The sequence below is a fragment of the Polypterus senegalus genome, chromosome 8 (assembly GCF_016835505.1).
Source record: "Polypterus senegalus isolate Bchr_013 chromosome 8, ASM1683550v1, whole genome shotgun sequence".
Taxonomy (NCBI): domain Eukaryota; kingdom Metazoa; phylum Chordata; class Cladistia; order Polypteriformes; family Polypteridae; genus Polypterus; species Polypterus senegalus.
This window is the reverse complement of record NC_053161.1, coordinates 108,922,061-108,948,910: the sequence shown is the minus strand read 5'-3', so window position 1 is coordinate 108,948,910 and position 26,850 is coordinate 108,922,061. Positions and strand designations below refer to the sequence as shown.

Genomic DNA, 26,850 nt, shown 5'->3' with positions numbered 1-26,850 from the left:
TTCACCATTTTCGTTAACGAAAAATTCCACTATGCATTTCTGAAGCATTCAAAATAAGTTTAGCTAATCAAGCTTTTCCAAACTGCACCAATGTTTAAGGGAATACCTAATTAATTGTTTTAAGTTCACACTTCAAAAATTCAAAAATAGAAAAAATGTATATTTTTTGAATGGGTAAAATTAATATCAATATATTAATATAATATATATATATAACAGATGATGAAGGGGGTGTTTACAAAATTTCATAAATTTCAAAGAAGCATACAAAAAAAGCATACAAGCATCAAGCATACAAAACAAAGTCTCCACATCTTAACACAAATCTGCACAGACACATTACAGTGTTCAGGATTCACTAGTATGAAACACACTATTACAATCATTGGTACAGTAATTTATTAAATGATTAATATAGACACACATTTTCAGCACAGTTAAATACAAATACATCTATATATGCATTATTTTTTTTAACAAAGACTCAAATCACACACAAATTAAGCATTTATAAATAAACTGATATTAACTACAGAAGCTATAATTATAATTATACTTTCACAACCAACAATTACAATATTACAAAACAAGTCCTGTTAAGTGGAGCTAAACTATCAAGGCATTTCATTCTGATAAAAATGCAGAACCATTTGAATTAAACAAGAAATGGGTGGATAAAGTACAAAGAATAAAGTTCTCTCAGTACACTGCTAGCTGGCATGAATTACTCATTAATCAAACAACAAAGGATTAATTAACACCTAGCTATTATCACCTGCATGTAAATCCCTTCCCCTCTAAATACAAATCGTTTACCCTAGAACTCAGGAGGCCATGAAAGAAAAGGAAAAAAAATCAACAGAAAAACATAAGGGAAGATTTAAATACCATCCCTTTTCTCTCTTAGCAGCAATTTCCACAGATGAAGAGGTCACCACTGTTTAACTGTGTGCTGCTGTGTTAATTTAGTATGACAAGATAAAGCAGTAATCTCTGCTTGCGAGAGGCTGTAAGCCACCCGCTATCCAGGGACACGCTCGAGTCGATTTACACTGTATATCACTTTATACAATTGCCGTGACAAAGCCCCTCTGAGTTCTCTCATGTAAATCTCTCTCTCACTCAACTTTGCTGCCAGTCAGAGGGGATCGGATTGGCGCTAAAGCCTTTGCAAACTTAACATCTTACACATGCCAACCAGCTCTGCAATCCACCCCAAGAGAAGATGTTTAGAACTTAATAATCCACTGATCCCACTTCCATATCGGCTTTCATTTCTTTTTTTCTAACAATCTGTCCATTTTAGTTGTCATCCAACCGATTAAAAGTGGCATTTCATTTTGAGAGATTTGCGTTTTTATGTGTATTTTTTTTTCTGTTACTAACTTAACTATAAATTAGTATAATTTTTTTTTTGGAAGATAAATAAATTAAGTGTAAATTAAGCCCTGATTTTAATGCTGATAGAAGAAGGCATCTTGCATATTGAGACGTTAAATCCATCAGTGAAAAATTCTTGGATTTGATAATTTGCCAGGGATTTGGAAGGATAAAATATGAAAATATAAGTATGCCTTTAATTTTAAGCATCACATATACAATTTTCATTTCATTTGCCAGATTGCATTGATTATCAATACTTACACAGTGCCTACATATTCTATAAAGTATATACTTTGACTTATTTTATTTTTAAAAATAGAAGTCATTTATCTAAGCAGAAAATAATTTAGCACATTTTGCAATCTGCAGGAGCTCAGAAGACAAACCCATATGTGATTAAATAAGGTCCAAGCTTATTAGTAACAAGCTATCAAGAATTATTCAAAAGCGGTATCAAGTGAATTCTCTGATCAATCTGTATTGTTAAAACACATGTTAAATATTACATATTGTGGATTAACAGAAGATAATTATTTGCTTCATTTACATCAGTTGTGGAATTTATGATACTTGATTTAATAATGTCAAACTCAAAGCTTTTCAGTTTGTCTTTTTCACTTATGATTAAATATGTTTTTTTCTATTCATGAATTAGCCTTTGTTTTTCAAAATTAAAAAAATTTGATTTTGCAATTTAAGTAATAATATAACATACTTTTTGAAAACTGCTTTGAACAAAAAATGTCTTCAAACATAACATATTATAAGAACTGAATCAGTTTTTGAAATAGATATTAAGAGCAGACTGGCAAAACAGAAAGAATTTTGTTAAATGTACCAAATTAAACAACACACTTATTACATATAACTGGTCAAATTTATTTATTACCATATAAAATCTCCACAAAATTTACCACAAAAAAACTTACCTACACGTAAGTGATGAGGTATCTGAGAACTAAAAGGTAGAAACAAATCTATATACTGTAAGTAGACTTAAAAGTATTTTGAATTGCAAAATGACAAATATTTACAATCTTATTTTTACATCTGAGCATATCCTTATATAAAGAATATATATGAAAAATGTATATAATCTAACTTGAATTGTTAAAATAAGAAAATGAATGCTCGATACACTAATAAATATAAAATGGATTCTTTAAAGTATTATTTTGTTAAAAAAATAGACCAGTTGATTAAATGATTTTTTTTAGTTCAAGTATCACCTGGTTTTGTTGGAGTAATACTTATAATTTTCTAAAGGAACATTTATATTTTGAAAGTTATTACATTTAGGGGTTTAAGTACTGTAAACACAGGAAACAGTTCACATTATATTGTTTTTTTTTCTTCTACCAACAATGTAATTTAAAACTTTCAAGCCGATTGAATTGTTACATTCAAAGTTGCTAGTTAAGCACTGCCATGTATATTTTGAAACAATTCTTAATAAAAATGTACTTAGTAGTTTGCATTAGCCATTGTGGACAAAAGCAAACTGTTGTTTCTGTTTACTGGTAAATATGGCATTCTGTGCTATACTGTGCAATGTCTACGGTTTTTCAACGGTGTCATTCACAGTTGTCAGTTATAGTAGGCCTTGTACATTCCAAACATTTGGCAATGTGTGCTTCATCTTTTTGCAGATAACATATTCTTGTATAGAAATGGTTTTAACATAATGGAAATCCTCTGCACGTTTTATGTTCATATCATGTAAAGCTAGGATTGCCCTTTAAATAATTCTTGAAGATGTTCTTGTTAAATGTATGACCAGATCTTTCATTTTTTAGGAGAAAGTCTGACAATCTGCTGTGTTCTAAGCAGTTTGTTGTTTTCTGCTTAATAGATGTCGCAAACCAGATACCATTGGCTAGTTTTACGTTCTTCTGTCTTTCTACTTTAAATGTTTGTCAGATGGTATAACATAAACATATGTTTTGTGTGCATGTAATATAAATACATTATACATATGTATGCATATAGTGTATTTAACAGGAGCACATAGATCTAACTGTGCATTCTACTCTACTAAAGTACTGCAAATGATCGAAGGATGTTTTTAGAGCTGTCAACAGCTGTTCACTAAAAAAAAGCTTAAGACTGTGTGACAAAAAGAACACAAAATGACATTTCAAAGTAGACAGTGTCTGCTAGCAAATAGTGAAGAAGACATACAACTGATGACAAATTATGGTTAGTGTATCTGTGGAATACTGAGAACACGCATTGTGAGTGCTGGATAAACATTAAGTTTTGACAAGATAACAATGTTCTAGCCATTAGCTGCATGTTTTGCTGCTTTTTCAAAATCTGACAGCAAATACTGACTGCCTTCTTCTAAATGAACTTCTGCATTCTGTTTTGATAAATGTACTAAACTGCTGTCTGACTGAGATAGACAGACAGACAGACAGACAGATATTGTCACTGTAATAAAAGCAACAAACCTCTCTAAAATAGCATAATAAAGATATATATAAATACATACATTTAAATATATAATTATTAAGAAGTATGATAAAGGAGAGCCAAAATACTGAAATACAGAATATAACATGCAACAGTCAAACACTTTTATCAATCCTGAGTAGTGCAGGGAGTACAGAGGTAATAGCTCTTGAATAGAAACTGTTCCAGAATCTATTTGTGTTTGATTTGATTGATCTATATCTTTTTTCAAAGGGAAAGGGGCAAAGAAATAGTGTCCAAGGTGTGAATCTTTAATAATACCATTGGCCTTCTTTTGAATGTAGCCAGTGCAAATATCCTTTAGTGATGGTAGAGTAGTCCCAGTGACTCACTAAGCCGTCTTCACCACGCAATGTAATTTCTTCTTGTCTGCTACAGTGCAGCTGGCATATCACACTGTATTGCAGTAGCCCAGGATGCTCTCAATGGTGGAACAATAGAAATTTACTATTAAATGTTGAGGGAAGTAATTTTGTTTTAACTTTCTAAGGAAATATAGTTTCTGCCAGGCCTTTGTAACTTGGTGAGAGATGTTCACCGAAAATTTAAGGTTCTCTGTGATGTTAACGCCTAGAAATTAAAAACCTTCTACCCTTTTAACCTCCTCCACATTTTTTTGGATGGCAAAATGATCATTTTTCTTAGACCTCCAGAAGTCCACAAGAATCTCCTTAGCTTCTGTCTTGTTAAGATCCAGGTTATTATAAAAACACCACTCTGCAATATTTTACACCTCCTCCTCGTATGCTGTTTCATCATTGCCTAATATCAGTCCCACTATGGTGACATCATCTGGTCATGCAAAAAGAAAATTAATGTTGTACATGAAATCAAAATCAAAACAATATGGAAATCTGATGTTGGAAGATTGGATGGGCAACAGTCATGTGTGAAAAAAGGAACAGAGTAATGGACTAAGGACACCCTCTGGTGTTGCCCCTGTAGTCAAGATTAGAGTTGAGGAGGTGTGGCTCCCAAACCTGATTCTGGGGCCTGTTGTTTAATAAGTCTAGGATCCAATCACACAATGACCTTCCAAAGCCGGAATTGCTCAGTTTGTTATTACTTTATGAGGAATTATTATATTAAATGCAGAACTAAAATCAATAAACAACATCCTTATATATGTGTTATGCTGTTTCAGATAAGTCACAGCTGTGTGAAGAGCAGTTATGACTGCATCATACGTAGACGTTTTTATCTCATAAACAAGCTGATGTTGATCAAGATTAACAGGAATAGTGACCTTAATGTAAGAAAAAATCAGTCTTTCAAAACACATAGTGATAAGAGCTGTTAAGGCAATTGGGAGATAGGGATATAGGGGATGGGAAAAATTGTAGTTGACTTAAGGCACATGGAGAGCAAAGCTTTTTCTAGTAAGAGGTTAAAACCGTTGGTAAATACCTCAGCAAGTTGGTCTGTGAAAGCCTTTAACACTTGTCCTTGAGCTGCTTTGTTGACGTCGATGCTACACGGTGCATCATAGATGTTGACTTCTCCATTATAACAGTCAAAATTAGCAAAGAACTGATTCAGAATGTCTAGGAGGCATTGTTGCTGCTAGAGTATGTAAAAATGGAACTATCCTTACAGTTGGTGATCATCTTTATCCCCTTCCACATATCTCAGGAGTTGTTTTATTAAAGTACTGATCAATAAAGATGTTTGTACATGTGCTTTCATCTATAACATTCTTCTTCAACCTCCTTTGTACTTCCTTGTAGGCTTTCATGTTTCTAGATTTAAATGCTTCAGGAAACATTTTTACCGTCTCTATTATGGCTACATTTGCAACACAAATGCCTATGTAAGAGAGAATCACAAATGTGTGTTCCTCTAGCTCTGCAACCTGAGCAAATATATCCCAAACATGATCTGAAAATCCAGGATGCAGCAGTGCACCAGCTTTATAAGCATATGAAATACTGGTATAGACTTGGTCCTGTGCATTATTCTCCCTTTTTTGGAAATATACATTTTTAGTAAAATTTAGGCACGACTGATTTAAGATTTGTGTGATTCTCCTGCTTCTATAACAATGCTATCCAGTTGTCTTATCAACTAATGATCGACAGATCCTCTATCTTGTCCTCTGTTTTGCAGCTGACCTAAACTTTACTTATTATTAGCTTGGAGTGGCACATAGACTGCAGTTATAATGGCTGATGTAAATTCTCTCAGTAGATAAAAATGTAATAACTATCATGCAATGATCCAAGGTGTTTGCTGTGATTCTCAGTCTTAAATCATCTAATTTATTGATGAGTGAACAGGAGGTGGCGAGGAAGAGACTTGAGATAGCTTGTTTATAAGGGTTGGCTTTGAGCGTAGCTCTTTAACCTTGGTTTCCTTTCATGTGCCTGCATGTCTTCAGGAGAATAATACTCTTTTTGAGCTCTGGTGAACACTGTATCTCTGATGGGACAGAGTCTTCATGAATAGTGTATTCCATGTGCTTGACACTGTTAAGCAGCTCCATTCTGTTATACTGCCATTGTGCATCATTCTTATCGGTAAATAAACAGGCATAAAAGTACACAAAAAAGAAAAACAAAGAAAACACTTCTTACGGGAAGAGTGTTGCACCGCTGCATGCTTCAGTGTTACCATAATTCATCTAATCATGCTAAAGAAATCTATAAAAACATTCTTGAGTACATATTTTTTTCAAAAATGTTCTGTTTATCATTATTTTGACTATATGCTTTATATTAAAAGGATTTTTCATTTGTAATGGATTGCTGATATTACCTTAAGAAGCATGACCACTTTCAAAGTTGTCCAGAGCTTTCTAGTTTTAAATTAGTTTTCAAAAAGAATTTTAGGAAAAGGAAATGTTGACTTTCACAGATCTAATTCAACAGTTATCTAAGAAATAGAGAACTACTGTATGTGCATTGTTGACAGTTAACTTTGGGGATAGCAAGAGAAATGCATACCACAACCCTGATGCCATAACCTACTTTTTTCCAGATTTTTTTTCTTCTCTCTTAGGATTGTGCCTCAACATTTTCTAACTTTATAAGATTACCATTATTCAGTGGGATGTATGAGACTCAATAGAGCTTTGAAGTATGTCCTGAAATAATGAGTTCATAGCTCATTCAGAAAAAAATTAATAAAATAAGAAAAAAACATTTAAACTCATCATTAGTGAAAAATCAAAAACACTCCTTTAAACGGTGTGTTTTTAAAATATGACGTGGTCAGTACTATATGTCCACTGTTTAAATCATCAACTGTTTAAAGATAAACAGACAACCATTACTCTAGAGTAATAAATAAAAATAAAAAAAAACTCATCTCTTCTAATTGTTTACTCTGAATAGAAATCCATCTTCTAAATAAGAAAGGATTCAATTATGTTTGAGGTACAGTAATCTAGATGCATACAATTTATTTTCTCAGTAAAACATTCAGAGTTATTGTGTTTTCCCAGGAAGAAAACACTGACTGCAGAATGGTTTACTTTAAAACTTTAAGTTAATTTAAACCATGATAATTATAATTTAATTACACTTTAGTGATTCACTATTTTCATTATAACTTAAATATTGTGTAGATTAAGTAAATGTGCATAAATCCCTTTGTTTCCTTTCTTTTCTCTTTTCTTTTTAAACCCTTGATCAGGAAACATGATGTAAATATTTGACCCTGATCATCAGTTCATATTTCAGTAATGGTTAATTCCACGTATACTTTCTCAATTTGATTTCATAGTGACTGGACAATAACATAATGGTTATGAAGTCATAATCTTTATTACATATAACATTAACAACGCCCTCCGTTTCTAGTTTTTCACCAAAATAGTCACAATAGATAGACAGGTAGACAGACAGATAAAATTATGTCCAGTACATAAATAGACTCCTACCATTGAGTTGTGAAAAGAAGTGGGGCTGTCGAGGCCTATAGTCTCCCTGGCCACAGAGTTTACTGACTGAAAGTCCTCAGACTGAAGCTTGCCGGAATAACTTGAGTTCAGGGGTAGGTGAATGACAGGGAACCCGTCACTCTCCTCACCTTCCAATTTCTGTCTGCTAGTCGCCATGACTACCTCTCCATCTGTTCCCCCATATGGAGAGGCTGGTCGCTTGGAAGACATCCTAGAAACAAAATACAAAAAAAAAAAAAAAAATTAAATAAATAAATAATACAGTGAGTATGAAATCTCTACAGAGGCCATTCATTGTGTTTATGTGCATTATAGTGCACAGTAATATACAGACCTTTGTGTGCTGGACAGATTAGGAACTTATCCAAATAACAAAGCTGATACAACTGTGGTAAAACTGATACCACTAAAATGGACAAAAACAAGGGCAAAATTGATTTAGTGCTTGATACACAACAATAAAATCAAAACCTATCATCCCTAATATATAAAAAAGTAAATGTATCACTTAAATTTGTTTTGTGTCAGTGTTTTTAAGATAACTTTTCCTCCAAACTTCAGAATATTCAGGACAGCAAGTTGCTTTTTAAAAAATATTTATCACGTAAGCAAATTCTGCTGTTCCAAAACATGACAGCATTACAGATTTACAAGCAGTTAGTAAAATGACTTACATTTGAATAATATAAATTGAAATTGTTTATTAAGGATAAGTGGCAAACAGCCATAAAATAGAAGTTCAAAAACAAAAAAGCATACATATTGAAAATAATATTAAAGGTTAAATGGAAAACTTGTTATGTGGAACTACCCAATTTTAATAACATAATTAAACAATTGCACATAATTTACAGATAATAATATGAGTTTCATAATAAGATAATATTAATAAATCAACACATTTATGAAAAGATCTAACCGTCAATAATTCTCATCCAATGAATATTATTATATTAACTATATTAATGCTTTCAAAGACATGTTGTATATTTAACATTATGTTGTTTAATAAATGTATTTGCCAGTCTTACAAATTATTTAGTTTTCTTTTGAAACTCTTACTATAGGAGATGCCAAAGCTGACACAAATGAATGAGCTTATTCTTTTGAAGGTAAAATGAGAATTTTCTCTATTACTTTATGTCATTTAACTATTGTAAATATACTGTATCTAGCAGTGTAGAGTATAGTCTTTCTTAAAGCAGTTGCAAATTAAGTGTTTAAACTGCTACAGTCTTTAAACAAGTGTGTAGTTAATCATTCACAATCAAAACTTAAATGTAGTAAAAACTTATACTATACTATACAATAGAAAAATGTATATGTATTGATTTATCAATCTTTTTACCTTTTATAAATGTTTACTCTGTGTAGTAATTTATCTATTTTTCATGTATAAATTAATGTGAAATTCCCAGGTAAACAAAGCATTTGTCTATTCCATTCTGTAAAATACGCCAGGCCAGAAATCAATGTATATTATTATTATTATTTTTAAGCCATCACAGTTTTGCTAGTTTTATGTTTGTACATGAGATCAGGGGATACAATGAAGTATTCTTAGCATGTATAAAGTACAATGTATAATGTAACAGCAGAATTTCCTTTTTTCAACTCAGCACACAGAACTAAAAAGCATATGTCAAAATGATGACTAAGCAACAGTTTCCAATGTATTTTTTGGGAAGACAATAATAAAAAGTAGACATTATTGTGTCTGCCTTTTGAAAAACAGAAAAATAAAGCATTTATTTTGTACTATATACAAATGCAGTGTAAAAAATGTCATGGACAATTTTAAAGAATGAAATATGTAGGTGTTGAGTGGATTAAACAATATGTGTGTCAATTTTTTATCTTCATAGGCATAATGTTAAACATGCTCCTGTTTTGTGAACATTATTTCTAGGTTTTGCTCCAGGTTTGTTTAATTTAGACAAAGTAAAAGCAAAAAGTAAAATACATTGGCAAGGAGAGCATGTGAACAAAATGGGTGGATGGATAGTTGCACATGATTTCAAAGTCAGATTGTTTTTGACATTTCACAAAAGATGAACATGGCAGATGTGCAATAGGAGCTTTTGAAATTTCAACATTTTATCAAGAATCAAACCTTTTATTAGGTGTTCTCAGGCTAAACTGATGCCTTAAGATGACAGACAGGCCATGTGAGACATATTACAGGTTTCAAAAATAGGAAACAGGGACACAATCCAAGGGGGAAGTCAAATACTTTCAACTGTCTTGTGAAATACTTTAAATTGGTATAAAGCTGAACCATACTAATAAATAGCACAGGACTTACTACGATCTGTAAAGTATTTCTTGACTGACACAGGACTGGATACAAATGTCCTAGGAGGAAGCAGGATGTTTTATGGAGAGGCAGAAGTCCTGGATTAAATGTGGTGTTCCAGTACCACAACTATTATTTAATAAATGGCTAATTAAAATGAACAAATTCAGCATATTAAATATGAGTTAATTATTGAATTGACAAAGTCCCAGCAATACACATAATGATAACAATTAAAATCAAAGAAAGCATCCTAATTTCTTTCAGGGATATCCGGATAGTTTGTTAGTGGAGAAATCAAGTGAAAATAAAAAGGCGGATTAATAAAATCTTTTAAATAACATATATATTCTAGAATAAGGACTAGTATCCTACGACCATGGACAACCATGTGGTCTGTAGGATTTTTAAGTATTTAAGGTCTTCATTACTTAATAATAATAATAATACCACAATAATTGGCTGGTTAAAAGGTAGAAATCAGCATTAATTACAACACCATTTTTGGTTGGTGGATGGCATTAATACCTCTCCATTAATAACATAAAAAATTAATAATAATAACTTAGGTAAAGGTTATTTTGTCAGATTTTTCCAGAAAAATCTTGACAAAGCATCAAACTCTACTTCCTGTTCACAATCATAAAACTATGCAAAGCTGCATGGTGAGGTCAACTACAACTGTTTGGCTGCTTCAAAATCACAATCAGTTACTATTATTTAATTATGTATTTCTGTGACTAAGCAATGAAAAGAAAACCAGCAGCTATTACATTTATTCTGTGCCTGGTTTGTGGAATGCTTTTGTAAATATTTGATAAGATTACATTAAAATATATTCTAACAACTTTTTCATTATACATTTGTCATCTGAAGTTCTTGAACCTGCATATGTATGAGATTCATGCAAATATAATATTTAATGAAACAGTAAAACTTTTATAAATGTTTTCCTTCATCCTTGTTTTACAAAGCTAACTTTTCAATTTTTGGATTTTGTAGAGATTAAGTAAACCTTTTATATTAACTACATGCTTTTCCTTCTATATATGTAATGCATTTTTATATACTTTCTTATGAATGCCACTTCATAAAGCCATTTATGGCAGAACTCATCATTAAAGGTTAAAATGTATAAAACCAGAAGAAGTGATACTACATTTCATATTATGTGTGATTACAATTATAATACAGTCCAAAGAAGTAACTTTAAATGCCAAAATCTTTAGACAAACTAATACTAGACCCTTTATTAGGTGTATATGAGAAACATCAATTATAATGCATAATCAATTTTCATTTTATATTGTATCTATCAATTTACAATAGGTGCATATATGAATAAATCTTCTCTCCTTTATATCACAATACAGCCAAAGGAGGAATTAAATTGTCAAAAAAAGTTTTTAGTCATTTTAAAATAGATTACACATCCAACAAAGAGTGTGGAGTGAAGGCCACGAAAGATTTATAAAGGAATGAAATACCTTGGATGCATTTATCACAATAGAAAACATAACTAAGTTGGTAATAAGTTTTAATCATATTTAAACTTTGTAAGTACACATATAAATTAATATAAGAACCAATTTTTAGCATTTGAAAATCTATCTTTGGCTGTACTTAAAACCACTATAAAATTAATTGTTTAGAATTATTGTGCTCTAAAAAGACAAAAAGAAAGCAGAAACACCACAGCTTGACTACAGCTTAATTTTCAGGATACAAACCTAAAGACAGAAAAAGGGGAACCACTCAACATCTGAAATGTAAGTGTTTAATTATGCTCTTTTTGCTTAGCTTTGAAGTTCTGAGGTAATTTTTAGTTTTTACTGTTGATAATCTGTACACTGCAAACAGCAACATTTGCAGTAATGTCATTTTCAATATGCTAAAAGTCTTACTGTCTGTAGCTGCTAAAGAAACAAATCATATTTAGAAATACAGAAACTAGAGAAGTACTTAAAAGCAAATGCATATAACTTAAGAATTTGTTTAACAATGATACAGCTTAAGAAACATGGAAATTCAGAGGACAGCTCCATGGCCAACAGGATCCAGCCTCCTGGCTTCGAACCCCACACCATTATCCATGTGGAGTTTGCATATTTCCCTCACGTCTGTGTAGATTTTGCATCCTTATTCTGTTAGGTTGAATGGAGATTAAAAGTTGCTCCTGTGTATGTAGGTGTGTGTGTGTGTGCATGTGTGAGTGGGCTCAGTGATGGACTAAAGCTTGGACACACCATGTCCACCCCATGACCCAGAGATTGATGCATTAATAAGTGATGTCTGGTTGGATATGGAGATTTATTACTGTGTCAGGTTTATTAACTATTTCTTAGAATATATTTTCCTTTGCTTTACATATTACCTGTTTGTACATAGATGTGTTGTGCATTTAATTTAACAAATGTTAAAGTTTACAGGTTTTTATATGAGTTCAGTCCCAATAGAATGCAGAAATATATATTTAAAAATAAAAACTTTGATCATTTTAGTTGCAAGCACACTACTTTGATTGTATCTGATTTGACTGAGGCCTACACTTTACAATTGGAATATAAGCAGCTTTAGTGATTCACTTAGCAAGTAAGTCAGTGCCAGGATTTGATTTCTATCCGTATGACTTACAGCACTATAGCACTATTGGCCATACTGCAGCAGTGTGTCAGTAGTGTAATGGTGTGCTCTATTTTACCGGTACATTGTTTTTGCAAACCAGGTTGCTTGCTTGTCTATACCACCACTCTGTGTGTATATTATTAGGGAAGATCTAAACTACAGTGTAAACAATTTTTTGATGCCTATTACCTTCTATTCTCTGATCAGATTCATTTTAATTCCTAACAGGTGGTAAAGTACCAAACTCTAAAAGCTTAAAGATCACAATGTTAACTGAGGTGTTTGAAGTTTTAATGTGGTTTTAACAGGGAAGAAGGAATAGGAAAATACATATCAAATGTAATATATCATAATCTGTATATCTCTCTCTTTCTTTATATATATAGATTGCTATGGCATGTCTTATTCAGAAATCAGACCATTTCACATACAGACATTCGATGTGCTGTAACATTTCTTTATCTGAATCACCTTTATCACTGAAAGCCCACTTAATATTTGAGAAAAAAAACACGTTTTGATCAAAAATAAAACCAAAAAATTACATCATAAAAAATAAATGTATATATAACCCCCTGTAAACACACTGGAATAATGTTCAATATTATTCATAATAGCAATAATAATACCGTGAATTGAAAATTCTATCAATTGAAATCTTGCAGAGTATCCACTCTGGAAGCTACTTTTCTCAGTGACCTGAATGTGCCTTTCAGGTCCTGCCAGATAGTTTCCTGATGTGTGTTTGACAATCACACTTCAATCTGAGCTATAAAATATTAACAGAGCTGAAACATGCTTGATGCGTTGACTCAACAAAGCAGTCCCCTAGAGGGCTGCCCCATTCTATGGAGAGGGCAGAATTCAAAATCCCATGACAACAGATATGGGATGAAGCAAGTTGCTGGACCTTTACTGCACACTTTATGGTGGAAAATTTTCTTTCGGGAGGGAGCCAGTAGGTGGCCTTTGGGATAGTATGAAAGAAATGAAAAATAATTTCATATCTGAATGATATAATGTGATATACCCTGATGGCTTTGTTTAATCATTGGTCCATTGACAGCCGACATTTAAATAAGTCATGAGAAGAAATTGTTTTAGTATCCCCGAATGAAGAATAAAAATAAAACCATTCAACCACAAATATAAGCAGCCTCTGATAACTTTGATGTCCTTGGTATTCTCAAAAATAAATAAATGTATAATGGCATTTATAAAATGATGGCTTGCTTCTAACTCTGCATATCGCCAGCAGTCAGATGGCAGAAACTCTTTAGCTGTCTTATACATGAAGAAAGGAATAAATATCTTGATCTAACATATGAACCAAGCCGGATGGTTTAAATGTTTAGCTTGTCACAGAAGGGCTTTTAAGTCACATCTGATAAGAAATTAATCATTTTTTTGCATGTTTCCCTTTTTCTAATTCCACCACACAGAAAAGTACGAAAATGTACCTTAAGTAATAACAATAAAGGAAATGAAAAAAATAAATAGATATATGTATATATAAACAACAGTTCGATTACATTACACTGGTCAGCCCCAATGCCTTTGACACAACTAGCCATTTAGTATAAGTGAAGAAAAAAACTCAAAGCAAAGACTTTAATGAACCCTCTATTTCTCTTAACATGTTTGAAGTATAATTACTATACAATATTAAATCCCAGGGGTTACAAGAGGTTATATCAGCAATTTAATTTAAAGTTGGCAGACCTGTCTTGGTGGATAGCCTACATAAAACATTTAAAGCATGTACTGATATACAGATAAAAAAGAAGCTTTTAATATACTAGATAAAACACGAAGCAAGAAGTCTCTAAGGTCGTAATTAGGGTCCATTAGCATAATGCAACTTTGCACTCATAAGAAAAAAATTCAACTCTACAGGACTAAAGAATTTACTAAATGAACTTTCGTCTTTGCTGGCCAATCCATACAGCAAACATAAATAAATACTTTGATTTTCTGCAATTTCAAACATCACAAACCAGTCTAGAGAGCAAATATTAATTTTGTCTCGTGGTGGAGCTTGGATTTCTTTTTAGACTATAAAAACAGTTATTGCAGAAATATGATCTGATGAAATGGAAATTGTTTACACGCTTGTGATAGAAATATATCACTCTGCTACAGATAAAAGTATTGCTCCGCCAGATACACTATCTGTCAGTTGTGGGTTTTTTTATGTTTCAGTATTTGAAGTCACATCAAAAACCTGGCTCAGGGATACAAGTCAGCTGCCAGACTTAATACTGCAAAATGTATAAGGTAACACATGGATGTGCTATCTTGAATATGTATTTTTATAATTTATAAACAACACAATAGCAAAATGCAGCATAATGTAAATCTTAAATGACAGTTCGCTCACAGATTTAATGGGATATTGAAAAGCACTTAAGCAGGCTCTATTACGGGAAAACATGCATTACTTTATTGAAATACTGAGTGATGATATGAGATCTCCCACAGTTTACCCCACATCATCAATCTGATATATCTAAACAGACCCAAAAGACCCAAAATACAGCATTTTGCAGTGGCAATCCTTTACACAAACTCTATACACTGTATTTCTTAGGAGAGAGCTCAGTTTAGATAGAATAGAATTTTCATAGTCGACAGCCTCAAAGTTAGTCATGGCTCCAAGGACAAACTAATTAGTATCAAGTAACAAATCAAGTGAAGTTTAATTTTTTTATATGCCGGTTTAGGAACATGGATGGACAGCTAAATAAAATGTCTATAATGGTGACTTTCACAGCAAGCAAAGTCTACCACTCAATAAATGTAACTGCAAAGAAAATGTACCTTAATTCAAGAGTTAGCATGACATTAAAACAATGGAAGGTCAAGATAGTAATAGATACAATATACAGACCATCTCATGCTGTTGCTCAAGACAGTTATACTTACTAAAATTTTAAAGTAATCCAAAAACAGCAAGAAAGAAGTTAACATAATTAATAACACAACATGGTTAAACAAAATAAAATCAGAAATGAAAAATAAATTCCATAACATCAAAGTGCCTGACAAACAGTTTTGTTCCCTCCACAAGGTCAGAGATTATCTATAAATCTACAGGGATTCCCGGACCAAAGAATCCTCCTTTATTTACTGAGGCAGGTACCCATAAAACCTTCTGGATTGTCTGCCTTCTGTTAATGTCAGTGAGATCCCACCAATACCTTGTTAACCTTAGCACCTGGTTTCTTTACATAAGGAACCTACAAACCCCTAAAAAATCCTATTTTAATGATTTGCGGAGAACCTCTTTAATTACCAGTTTAGGTTTTTGCTCTCTCACACTCTCTCTCTGCATAATCTTCCCACGTTCCTATGATAATACCATGTTATGTCTGTCCCTGACAACATGACTACTACAATGGGTCATTTTCCTCTTTATTTTTAAAAATATTATTGCAAGTGAGTAATTAAGCGAGTAAATAAGAAAATTCAATGGTTATGGTGACAAGAATGACCCTTTAATATTCAAACAATATAGTAAAACAGTTGCATAATGAAAGGCAATTTTGATAAATAAGTAAGAATTATTATATTTATGATAGAAATAAACAATACTTCCATTGACTGGGTGTGAAGCATAGCCAATATGACAAGCTATGTAAAATGGGGCACCCAGAGGCAGACTATAGATGTAAATACAATACTGTTGAAAATAAACCATTGGCTGTGCCACAATACTAAACTTATTTGATTAGGGTGGACCCTGCCACTGTAACTCAACTAGTGCAGTTCTCCTCTTCTGTTTTATTATGTGCACAGATTATATTCACTACCCCCTCCACTTCAGAGTTCTTACTACTTTTATTGGTTAACAGAATATGTGCACACTAGTTTTTGGTCTGCGTGGGATCTGAGCCTACTATAAATAGGCATAAAATAAAAGGAATGTTTGCCCTGTTATCTTGGCAAGCTTGTACACTGTATAGTTCCTGTCCCTCTAAAAGACTATTTCTATATTAATAGCATGGAATTAAGATGCTTCTTTTCTTTTTTATAATTGCTCAACACTAACATGATTAAACAGTATATGGTAGGTACAAATTTCATATCTTAAATCAACAGCTATGCTACATTTTAAAGTTATAAATCCAGGACTGAAAATGCTGTATATTATTTGTACATCACAAAGCTGTACAAAGTAACACTGAAAACATGTCATACAAAAATCATAAAAACAGTGATACCTATTCAAAACACTAACTACAAAGACAAAGGCATGTGTTGTTGATTTGTCTCTTTTATTCGGCTTTTGGTATGCTAACATTCTGTTGTCACTGCTTCTGTAATTTAACCACATCAAAACATAATTCACTGCAATGATACACATTATCAAATAACCTAGACCTATACTCCTAAAAAAAAAAAATCAATCACGCTTTCAGAGCATTATTCATATTACATACAAAAACAATATCAGAAATTACTAAAATTAAATTCTCTCCAGTTATTTAAAAAGTAATAAAAATGAAAACTTTGAGGCATGCATTTTAAGCTACTATTGAGCATTAATGTACAAATAAACTTAATTTGTGAACATTTTAAACAGAGTATTACGTATGCTTTTATATATATATATATATATATATATATATATATATATATATATATATATATATATATATATATATATATATATATATAGTATATATCAAAACATTAAAAACTACTTTTAACTTTAAATGCATACTTCTGAAAAAAATACATTCTTTATAAACAAAAAATAATTTTATGTTTAGACTGCTGAAATGACACATTAAACTGAAGTCATGGTAACTTCACTTCCTAATAGGCAGTGTCTCAGTACATTATGTTGTGAGTAAAATACATAAAGTTGGTGCCTTGCATTTAGACAAATTAAGTTGTATCTTGTCTAATTTTAACTAAATGAACACTAATGCCATTCATGTCAGTAACTGCATCTAATATACAATACACTAGAGTCAGAATCACATTGACAACTTGCTGAATAACTATAATCAAAGCGTTAATATTTAGTCTTTTTTGCTGTGCGCCTAAATAAAAAACAAAATGGCCAAATACCATAAACCACAGAAATTAACTTGAAATTAATAGCGATGAGTCAGTATTCTTAATGTTTAAAAAAGGCAGCTCATCTGAATTCAGTCTACCTGGAAGTAACCTCAGGCAGCTAAGTGAATAAGCACTTCAATCACTTTCACAGCAATAAGAGAAATGATAGCAGAAGCAGACCTCCATGATTGCTAGCTTCTGTCATAGTGATCCATGTGAAAATACCGCAAAATTTTTACAACACATCACTGCTCTTATTGTTTAGTAGGCAGTTTATTATTTGAATCTTTAGGTTCAACCCATCTTGCACACTAATAGTGTGTCATGATGCATTCTTGTCATACATCTTCCTAATGAAACTGCTCTTCTATGAATTAATGTAGGGATCTCTACAGCACCATCATATGGAGTGTCACATTCATGCAATGTATTTGGTACTGAGGTATACACTTACAGTTCAATGCTATAGAAGAATCAAATACAGTATGTAAATGCTGACCAAAATTATTTTTCAGATTTTAGCAGTCAGCCAATGGTTTTAATTAACTTCAAATATATTCTCTTAAAATAACATGACCAGATCAACCCGATTAAAGAAAAAATAATTTTCACATGAATCATAAAACAGTAGATTTGCTATGCTTCCACCTGCAAAAGAACCTATTGTTTTCAATCGGGCTTATAAAAATGCACAAATAATTTCCAATCGTTTTCACACGCAAATTTGCATTTCAGAAAATATGCAGTAAAAGCCTTGGAAACTTTGCAAATCTTTCCTTAATGCAGCACTGCCTATATCTTCTTTGATTCAAAAATATTAGCTAGTGGTATGGTTCTTGTGTATAATACATTCGATTAACAAGCAAAGCAAACTATCTTATCACACAGAAAGAGTAAGGTGTGAAGTATATAGTATTTTGAAACATTTTAGAAGAGTTAAATGTTCTTAATGGGCTATGTTCTTTGGGCTATGACTGAGGCAAGTGTGTCGAGTTGTCAATATGCCTTTACCTACAGAATAGATAACTGAAAAGCATTTGTTTGGGGAAGATCACTAAACAGTAACTCTAGCCATATATGAACACTCTTCAGTCCTTACTATAAAAGTGCAACTTTTGAACCAGATGGCTGAGTAAAGACTAATAAAGACTTGCTGTACACAGTCTGGGCATTGAAGACTATGAATTGCGGTGTTTTCTGCTATGCAAATGTGGCTAATCTGCTCTCTGACATTCTCCACATCCAGGCCTTTCATAATTTAATCACCATTCAGATCAAACCACAGTACTATGCACTAAACAAACAAACAATTTTCAGTCAGTCAGTTGCTTTATAGATATTCACATTTTCGACAGAAATATTGTTCTTCCTAACTGGTCCACTTAAAGTTGTGCAGTTATAGAGGATTCCTTATTTAAATGATTTTTATGCAGAGTTCTGAAATTGAAATGCATTTCTTTAAAGCTGTAAAATGAATGTAATTGTGAAAATTATCCTTCCCATATGTAAGAAGATATGCCTGGTAAGTTTATTTTCACACTTGGCCTCCAAAACTGTGAAAAATCACATTGCTGGGTCAACAGATTTGCCAAATATTACCAAATCAATAGAGATTTTGATGAGTACCAAGTAGCTAATTGGGAATAATATTTACTGGGATAAATATTACCATAACAACTTTTAGGATTAATCTAAATAAGATATGGTTCCCTTACTATTTTGCCTTTTATTTACAAAAGAGAACCCTTGCCGTTTAGCAAGAAACATTCTGCACTTCAGTACTCACACAAGAGAATAAACACATTCAGTATATTCAACAGGAAAAAACTATCTAAGATGACACTCTTAACTCAGAAAATCATGACCAGGGAAGGAATTAAAAGACCTAACTTGCTACTCAAAAACTCTCTTCTTCCATTCTGTTCAGTGATTACAAATCATGTTTACTTTTCATTACTGATGTGTTTTAAAACAGCAGATAACTGTCTTTTTTGAACACCTATGGAAATACTAGTCTTACCAAATGGGCATGACAACCAGCTTTGTTCTGAAGGGGAACGTGTTAAAGTTCTGCTATAATTAACCCTGAGAATGAGTTACATCCCGTAGCTTCCTTCAGAATTACACACCATCCCTTTGCTAAATTCTATGTAGATGTCTCTCTTGCAAGTAAAACTAACAGTACTTCTAGGCAGATCCTCTGACACACATGTGTAAAAACACTGACACACTATTTAACTGGCTTTTGAATGTAAGTTTAATGGTTATACCAAAAGTTTGGCCTTATTATTTCTTACATTTCAGCTTCAATTGCCTTAAAATATTTCTGCATGAGATGGTTATGGGAATAATGCATTGTGAAAAATAAGTGCCTTACCATACACATTTCATGTTTTTAATGAGTTCATCAACTTAGCTTTCAATTACTTTGAATTTAGACTTACAGATGTTTCTTTAAAATACTCCACTTTAAAAAGTAAGTTGTAGCATTGCTTAATTAGGTATCAATGATTCATTCTAATTCTTAGCAGCAACTGACAAACGCAACAGAAACTATAGCACAACATCACAAACAACAGCAATGGTGTAATTTCCTCTTCTCTGGTTCCTAACCTTCCTGGCTAATTTCTTTGCACCTAAAAAAGTACTATAGCAAATCTTTAAGAAATATAGTCATATACGGTGCCTGTACGATTAATTTCAAAAAATATAAAAACTTCTATATTTGGCAATGCTACATTTTGTACACATAAAATAAACTCTACTCTCCTATATAGTGTACGGTTTTGAGCACAGCCTGCTCTGAAGCAGGGTATAGCTTCCATGTTGTAAAGAATTCCCTTCAGCATCTGGACAAACAGTAAAAACGGAGTCCCCGTCATTATCAGATGATCGAATTCCTAGTTAAAATGTTCCCCTATCCATCATGAACTTCTCCATTACCTCAGCACAAAGAGTTCATTCAGTGCTTCACAACTAAATAAATATTTCATCTAAAATGCTGTTGTCTTATATGATTTTAACAGCTTTAAATTAAAAGGATTACTAATTCTTGTATTCCATGTAAGGTAAAATACATGTTACATGACATTGCTTCTTTTTTCTTTCCTGCTTTTTAATCCCAACATAGAACTGTTACATTACTGATTTTTTAAAAATATCAAATTTTTAACTATTATTCCAAACACCAATACTATAAAACACACACCTCAAACTATAGTTCATTTTAATTGTAAGTTATTTTTAAATAAAGCTAAGATACATTATAAAAGTTTTTTGAATAAACATAAACATACACAAGTACTCCAAGTGTAGTTTATAATAGGTAGCCTTAATCTTTCTTCAACATTTCTGCTGACCAATGTTCATGTGTCCATTATAAAATGTATCTCTAAATCAGCCTAGCAAATTATATAAATTATGTGCATACCTTGAATGAAGCTCAATAATAGAAACATATGTGCTTTAAATTAATTTTATGGCCAGAATGCGTTTTTACACAGCATTGCCATAGCTTCATATTTTATTAGGTTTGGTTCCTTATATTAGAGTGAAAATATTTGCATTCATTTGCTTACTTACCATTTATTTAAATATTGTAATCTGAGATGCAAAAAATAAATACATTGTTAATATTTAATTAAAAATCGCTTATACCAATAAACATCACTTAGGGTCAACTATAACGACCAGCCAAACAGGGGCTTCAGGCAATGCTGTGGTATTATAATACTTGTATCATATATTTATCCTTTCTTCTGGTGATGCTGTAAACTTTTTTTAACTCCTCAAGTGCAGCCTTAATCAAACTGTATAAAAATGGTAAAAGGCCTCAAGCTTTCAGAGTTTACAGAAAGGGGCTTCATAGTGCTCAATAGCACATCAGAAGACACAAGGGAAGAATAGGAATTCACTCTCCAATTTTGGCTTCCAGGCATTCCAACCTCACAACAACTCAAAACAAATGTGGATGTGCCCCATTGGACAGCCGTCTGGTCAGGTGACAACACTAGGGAGGTCTACATAGGGGTACAACTTAGCATTCTGCTCTGGATTTCTTTTTACTCTTTTTCTTCTTTTTTGTTCTTTTTTTTTTTTTTTTTACATGGAGACACGGTTATCAACTCTCTCTCAAGAGCTAACAATATGGGTGAGACAATGAGGCAGTTTGTTGCAAATAGGCACAGCAAATGACGCATTGAGAAATTCACTGGGAAAAAAGGAGATAACAGAGTTCACTCTCCATCAGTGCTCAGGCAACTGAAACCAAAAACAGTTTAATAACACAAGGGCTTGACGGATAGTTTACCATTTTAATAGGGAGAGACAAATGGCTGAGTGCTAAAAGTCCTGCAGACTTTCTGTCCTTTTTCCTAATCCCTCCAACATCCCCTTATAAAACTGTCATTTTTACATTCTGAATAAACCAATCATGCAGACTTTTGACCACACATACTTTTACAAAATAGCACAAAAAAGTGCAAACCGAGGCAGTAACATAATTGCAAAACTTCAGCAACATATTTAAAACTTGTGAAAACACAATTTTTGTATATTAATTCTGGTATGCACTGGTCAAATTGAACTTTATGAAAAACAGTACAAATCAATCAATCATTTGTGTTATTTTAGACAGTAAATGAAAGCCGAGGTTCTAAATTATAAATATGTAAATTCAATTTGCAAAACTATTCAAGGTAACCAAAAGAAGTGCTATAATAGTTTTCTGATGCTAAAATAAAGCCACATGCATCATCACAGGTTTTTACAGAGGTCAAAAAGGTTTTATTCCTATGCAATTGGTATTTAAAGAATATGTTAACATTTGTTTTACATTTTTATATATTAGATTTAAAACAATCAACAGATAAACGTTTTGGCAAATCACCCAGTGCTCATTATATTTTAGGCAATTTTAAAATATAAAGTAACTCTGTGTGATTAATGACTTTTTTCAACTTATCTACATAAGCTTTTGAGAAGCAATTCACTTCTGTCAGATGGCAGTAAACAAGGGCATGCTCTCAGAAGACAAACAAAACACATAAATATGTCAAAATGTAACTGTCAAGATTCTTGACATTTCAGTTCACTGATGTGAAATAAAATGACCATTTACTGTATATGTCAGATGTTTAATATATTTATATAGTAATATTTACAAAAGTTATTGATCTTTAAACAAAAACTGAAAAATGCAAGTAAAATGTGACAGTCTTTGCCATTTTTGAATAGTTCAAAGATGACCTGAGCGTAGCTTTTTGTTATAAAGGTACTTGTTTAGCGATCCATGAATGGAGTCTAAGACACCTTTTCATAAATGACACACTGAACCTGTTAGCGTATTAACATCTATTTCATGTGTCACTTTAAGTTACACACCCAGTAAAATGTACACCACAAGTACAGTACTAATGAGGCTGATATTTCAGAAGATAGTTGTCAAATAATGAAATGACTAAAAAAGGAACACAGCAATGATCAATGACATCAATGGACTTACTTTATTCCAGAAAACTTCAGATGTACAACATGCAGGCTGTGCCTTGTAAGAACAGTTCATAAGTAAAAAACATTTTTACGGCAGTTCTGCTAACAGATAACACATCTAGCACATAAGTAAACCCCCCAACCCTAGCCCCCCCTGCCCGGCAACCCCATACCAAACTCATGGTATAGATACTTACAGTACTGTTAAGGTAGTCAGAATTAAATCTGCTACTGACAGGATGAATAGAAGACTTCTAACTGATAGCCCAAATTACGAGAAGGCAGAGTTTTAACCATCCGCTTACTAATTCAATGTAATCCTTTAATTTATCTCCATATATGCTGCCTATCTGGGTGTAATCTCTTAAATTTTTAATGCTACATATCTGTTCTCTCCTTTTTTTTGCTACTCTAGATAAATGCTTTATAAAACATACATGCTTAATAACGTATAAATGTACCCTTAATTCATGGGATAAGAACCACAATTTATCTCTGAACAAAAGATTAGTTTCATCTGCGGAAACATTAGTTCAGCTAAATAAAATAAAATTGTCAATTTACAAAAAAAGACTGCACTTGTATTAAGTCAACACTTAACTGAGAGCAAAAGGGCTTTAAATATTAAGCTTTTTTAATAGCATTAAAATTTTTTAACATTTCACATGTATACTACTGTAAAATAACTTAAGAAAGCCACATTGTTGAAAGCCACAAAATTAAAGGCTGACAAATGTGAGAACTGATCTCATATATATATATATATATATATATATATATATATATATATATATATATATATATATATATATATATATACACTTCCATGTGACATTTTTTATATTCTAATACTTTAGAGAGTTCTGAATATGTGTATACAATTCCACCTATTCAACAACAAAAAAAACTGCTTAGCATATACCTTATAAACTATTTAGCACATACAAAAAATGTGTGCGTACGTATAGATATATACGGGTCATTTAGAACAGAAAAATGCATATGCACACAATATGCATACACATCTAACACATTGAGAACATAGATATACACACACTTACGTGTTACAAACTATATGAACAATATCCACATATAATACGTATAAATTACACGCGATCGATGCACATAGCACACACAGTGCTGTGTAAGATACTGAACAGATTGAGTGCGAAGCAAATGTTATCTTTATATACAGGAGACACATGCATTTTGTATTTTTGTGTATACTTTTTGAGTGTATGTATAGTTTATATATACATACACTGCGTTTAAACAAGGGTTTGTAAGTGTTTATTGACTTGTTTAGTAAGCTGAAAACAAAAAACAGAAGCCTGCTTTACTGCACTGTATTTTTGTGTTAAACAACTAGAAAGTAGAACACCGCGGTAAACAAAATTGAAAGTTTGACAGTTTTCTATATATTACAAAAAACAATGATGTGATCATTTCGTTGGCTGGCAACAATGTGTATTTTAACCAGGAAAGCAAAAAAAAAGGAAGAAGAAAACTTGACAAGCATTGCCCATGCAAAAGACCAAAGCTGCCTTAGGGTTATGCTTTCGATTTGCTAAGAAACTGACAGCATATGTGCCTCCTGTCAAGTCAGAATGCACAGCTTGTTAAACACTTCCATTCAGAGCCTGAACCTTTTACAGCCTATTGCAATGGTTTAGTTACCGACAAATGCTCTAAAGTTGAAAGATTCTCGTGAGTGGGACAGCGCCAGCGTGCGTGTGTGTGCGCGCGCGTGTGTGTTTGAGTAGCCAGTTGAACCCTGACAACACAGAAGGCAGGCAGCCCTCTGCGCTAAGTTGAACGTACCTCTTCAACTCCTGAGGTAAATCAGGATCAGTAAGCATGCTGAACAAAGCTGCTCCTTCTCACCACTTCTTTCCACAACATGCAGTTCCGATAGCCTCCAAAGAAACCTGTGCATTGATCCCCTAACCTCTAAAACAACTGACTCTCTCTCTCTCTCTCTCTCTTTCTCTGTCTCTCTCTCTCTCTCTCTCTCAAAAAAATCTCTTAAAGGGCCAGCCGCACAAAAGCAGCGCAACGAAGCGACCAACCGGAGAAGCACTTTGGCGCCTGTAATGCCTTTCCTTACATGCGAGTGCAAACCGCACTTTGTGGAAATTGCACATCTATCCGTTTAGACACGTCTTTTCCCCAGCCGCGTTTTATTTTCCTCCCGGCTGCCTCTTCTTTTGCATTCGGAAAGCCCTCGTTCTCCTTCACTGGACTCTGCCTCATTTGTAAGTATGTTTTGCGAATGTTGACCGGTCATTTTCATTCTGCGCCCACTTTCTTGTTTTAACTGACGGGGTAACTGAAGTTACTGAAATTAAACACTCTTTTTAAATATCTCTGTATTTTTGTTTACTTCAGGACTACATCCCTGCTTTGCTGGCAGCCGATCAAGTGGACAGCAGGTTATTCTTTTATTTTGTTTCACAAACTGAAATTCGCCGACATTATATTGTTGTCAAAGGTAAAAAAGCAAGAAGAAAAAAAAAACTAATAGAGCCATTCACAACGCTGGGCCTGGAACCTGCACAGCCAAAAGAAAGGGAACAGAAAAAGCAATCAGGCATTGTTCTGTGGAAAGAAAAGCAACTTTGACAGATTGAAATATAGCAGCGGGGCCCTTCAAGGAAACCTGTAAACAACTTGTCACTCACCCTGTCAGTCTCTCTGTTAGCTCTTGCTGTTTCTTAAAGTGTTGCAAGCTTGCTGGCAAAGAGAACTCCAAGACCTTAGACCAAAACTCCATGCAAATAGACCCCAGCAAAAAGGGAGCAAGAAGCCAACATGCCACATAAAAACTTAGCAGTCTCTTCTCCAAAGAAGAAAAGAAAAAATAAGGACGGGAGGTGGCAACCCCACCTCCTTGTGTCTTTCTCTCAACTTATGATTCAACTTTGACCACTGATAAGCCAGAAGACAGGCACGCACACATTCAAACTCTAAAGTTCCTCCTGGTTGTTACAGCTCTTGGAAAACAAACAGCCGTCAGAATATTCCTTCAGTTTATCTTGATGGAAATCTAGGCAGGCAAGGGAGGTAATCAGGTAATGGTCCTTTGACATGAGATGATGGAGGCGTACAGAGAGGGAGGCCCGCACTACCCAATGCCCTGAGCATCTGGTCAATAGTATCCATGCACAGAGTGCTCACCACACCGCAGCCACACACACAAACCGACTGGCTATCCACTCCTACTGGGAGGGTTCATCTCACACAAAAGGCTACAGTACTGAGCCCGCCCTGAATAAAAAAAAAAAAAAAAGGCTCCCATTGTTGTAGGTCAGTTGATTAGATTTTGCTGTAGAGAATTCCATGAGGAAATTCCCTTTAAAGCCAGAGTGATTAACTAAAGGGGCTATTCTAGGAAATGAAGCAGACAATGCTTCAACAGTCTTACGAGTGCTAGTGTCCATCTAGAAGCAAATACTTAGGAAAGCGCAGTGGAAAAAGTTCTGCTTTACAGTTTGCTCCATCTAAGCTGCGCTTTTCTAAAGAAGAAACCATAAGGACTGTAAAGCCATTACTGCTGAAAACTTAAAAGAGCTTGGCGTCTTTCTTGTCTGTACAGTAGCTATTGCTGTTA

General features: G+C 33.1%; 1 protein-coding gene and 1 long non-coding RNA gene across 3 annotated transcripts in view; one reads left to right on the top strand and one right to left on the bottom strand.

The window, feature by feature from the left end:
• Nucleotides 1–25,180, bottom strand: part of sox5 (SRY-box transcription factor 5) — a 234,673-nt gene extending 209,493 nt beyond the window's left edge. For both annotated transcript variants that reach the window (XM_039761581.1, XM_039761582.1), the window contains exons 1-2: nt 25,062–25,180; nt 7,739–7,970 (exon numbers count right to left, since the gene is read on the bottom strand). In XM_039761581.1, coding sequence (XP_039617515.1) covers nt 7,739–7,970; nt 25,062–25,099 — 270 coding nt within the window. In that variant the 5' untranslated portion in view covers nt 25,100–25,180. The remainder of the gene's footprint in view (nt 1–7,738; nt 7,971–25,061) is intronic.
• A 128-nt stretch (nt 25,181–25,308) lies between these two features.
• On the top strand, nt 25,309–26,529 carry LOC120534200. The gene is made up of 2 exons (XR_005634701.1): nt 25,309–25,495; nt 25,629–26,529. It is a non-coding gene; the product is annotated as an uncharacterized LOC120534200 (long non-coding RNA).
• Nucleotides 26,530–26,850: the final 321 nt, after the last annotated feature.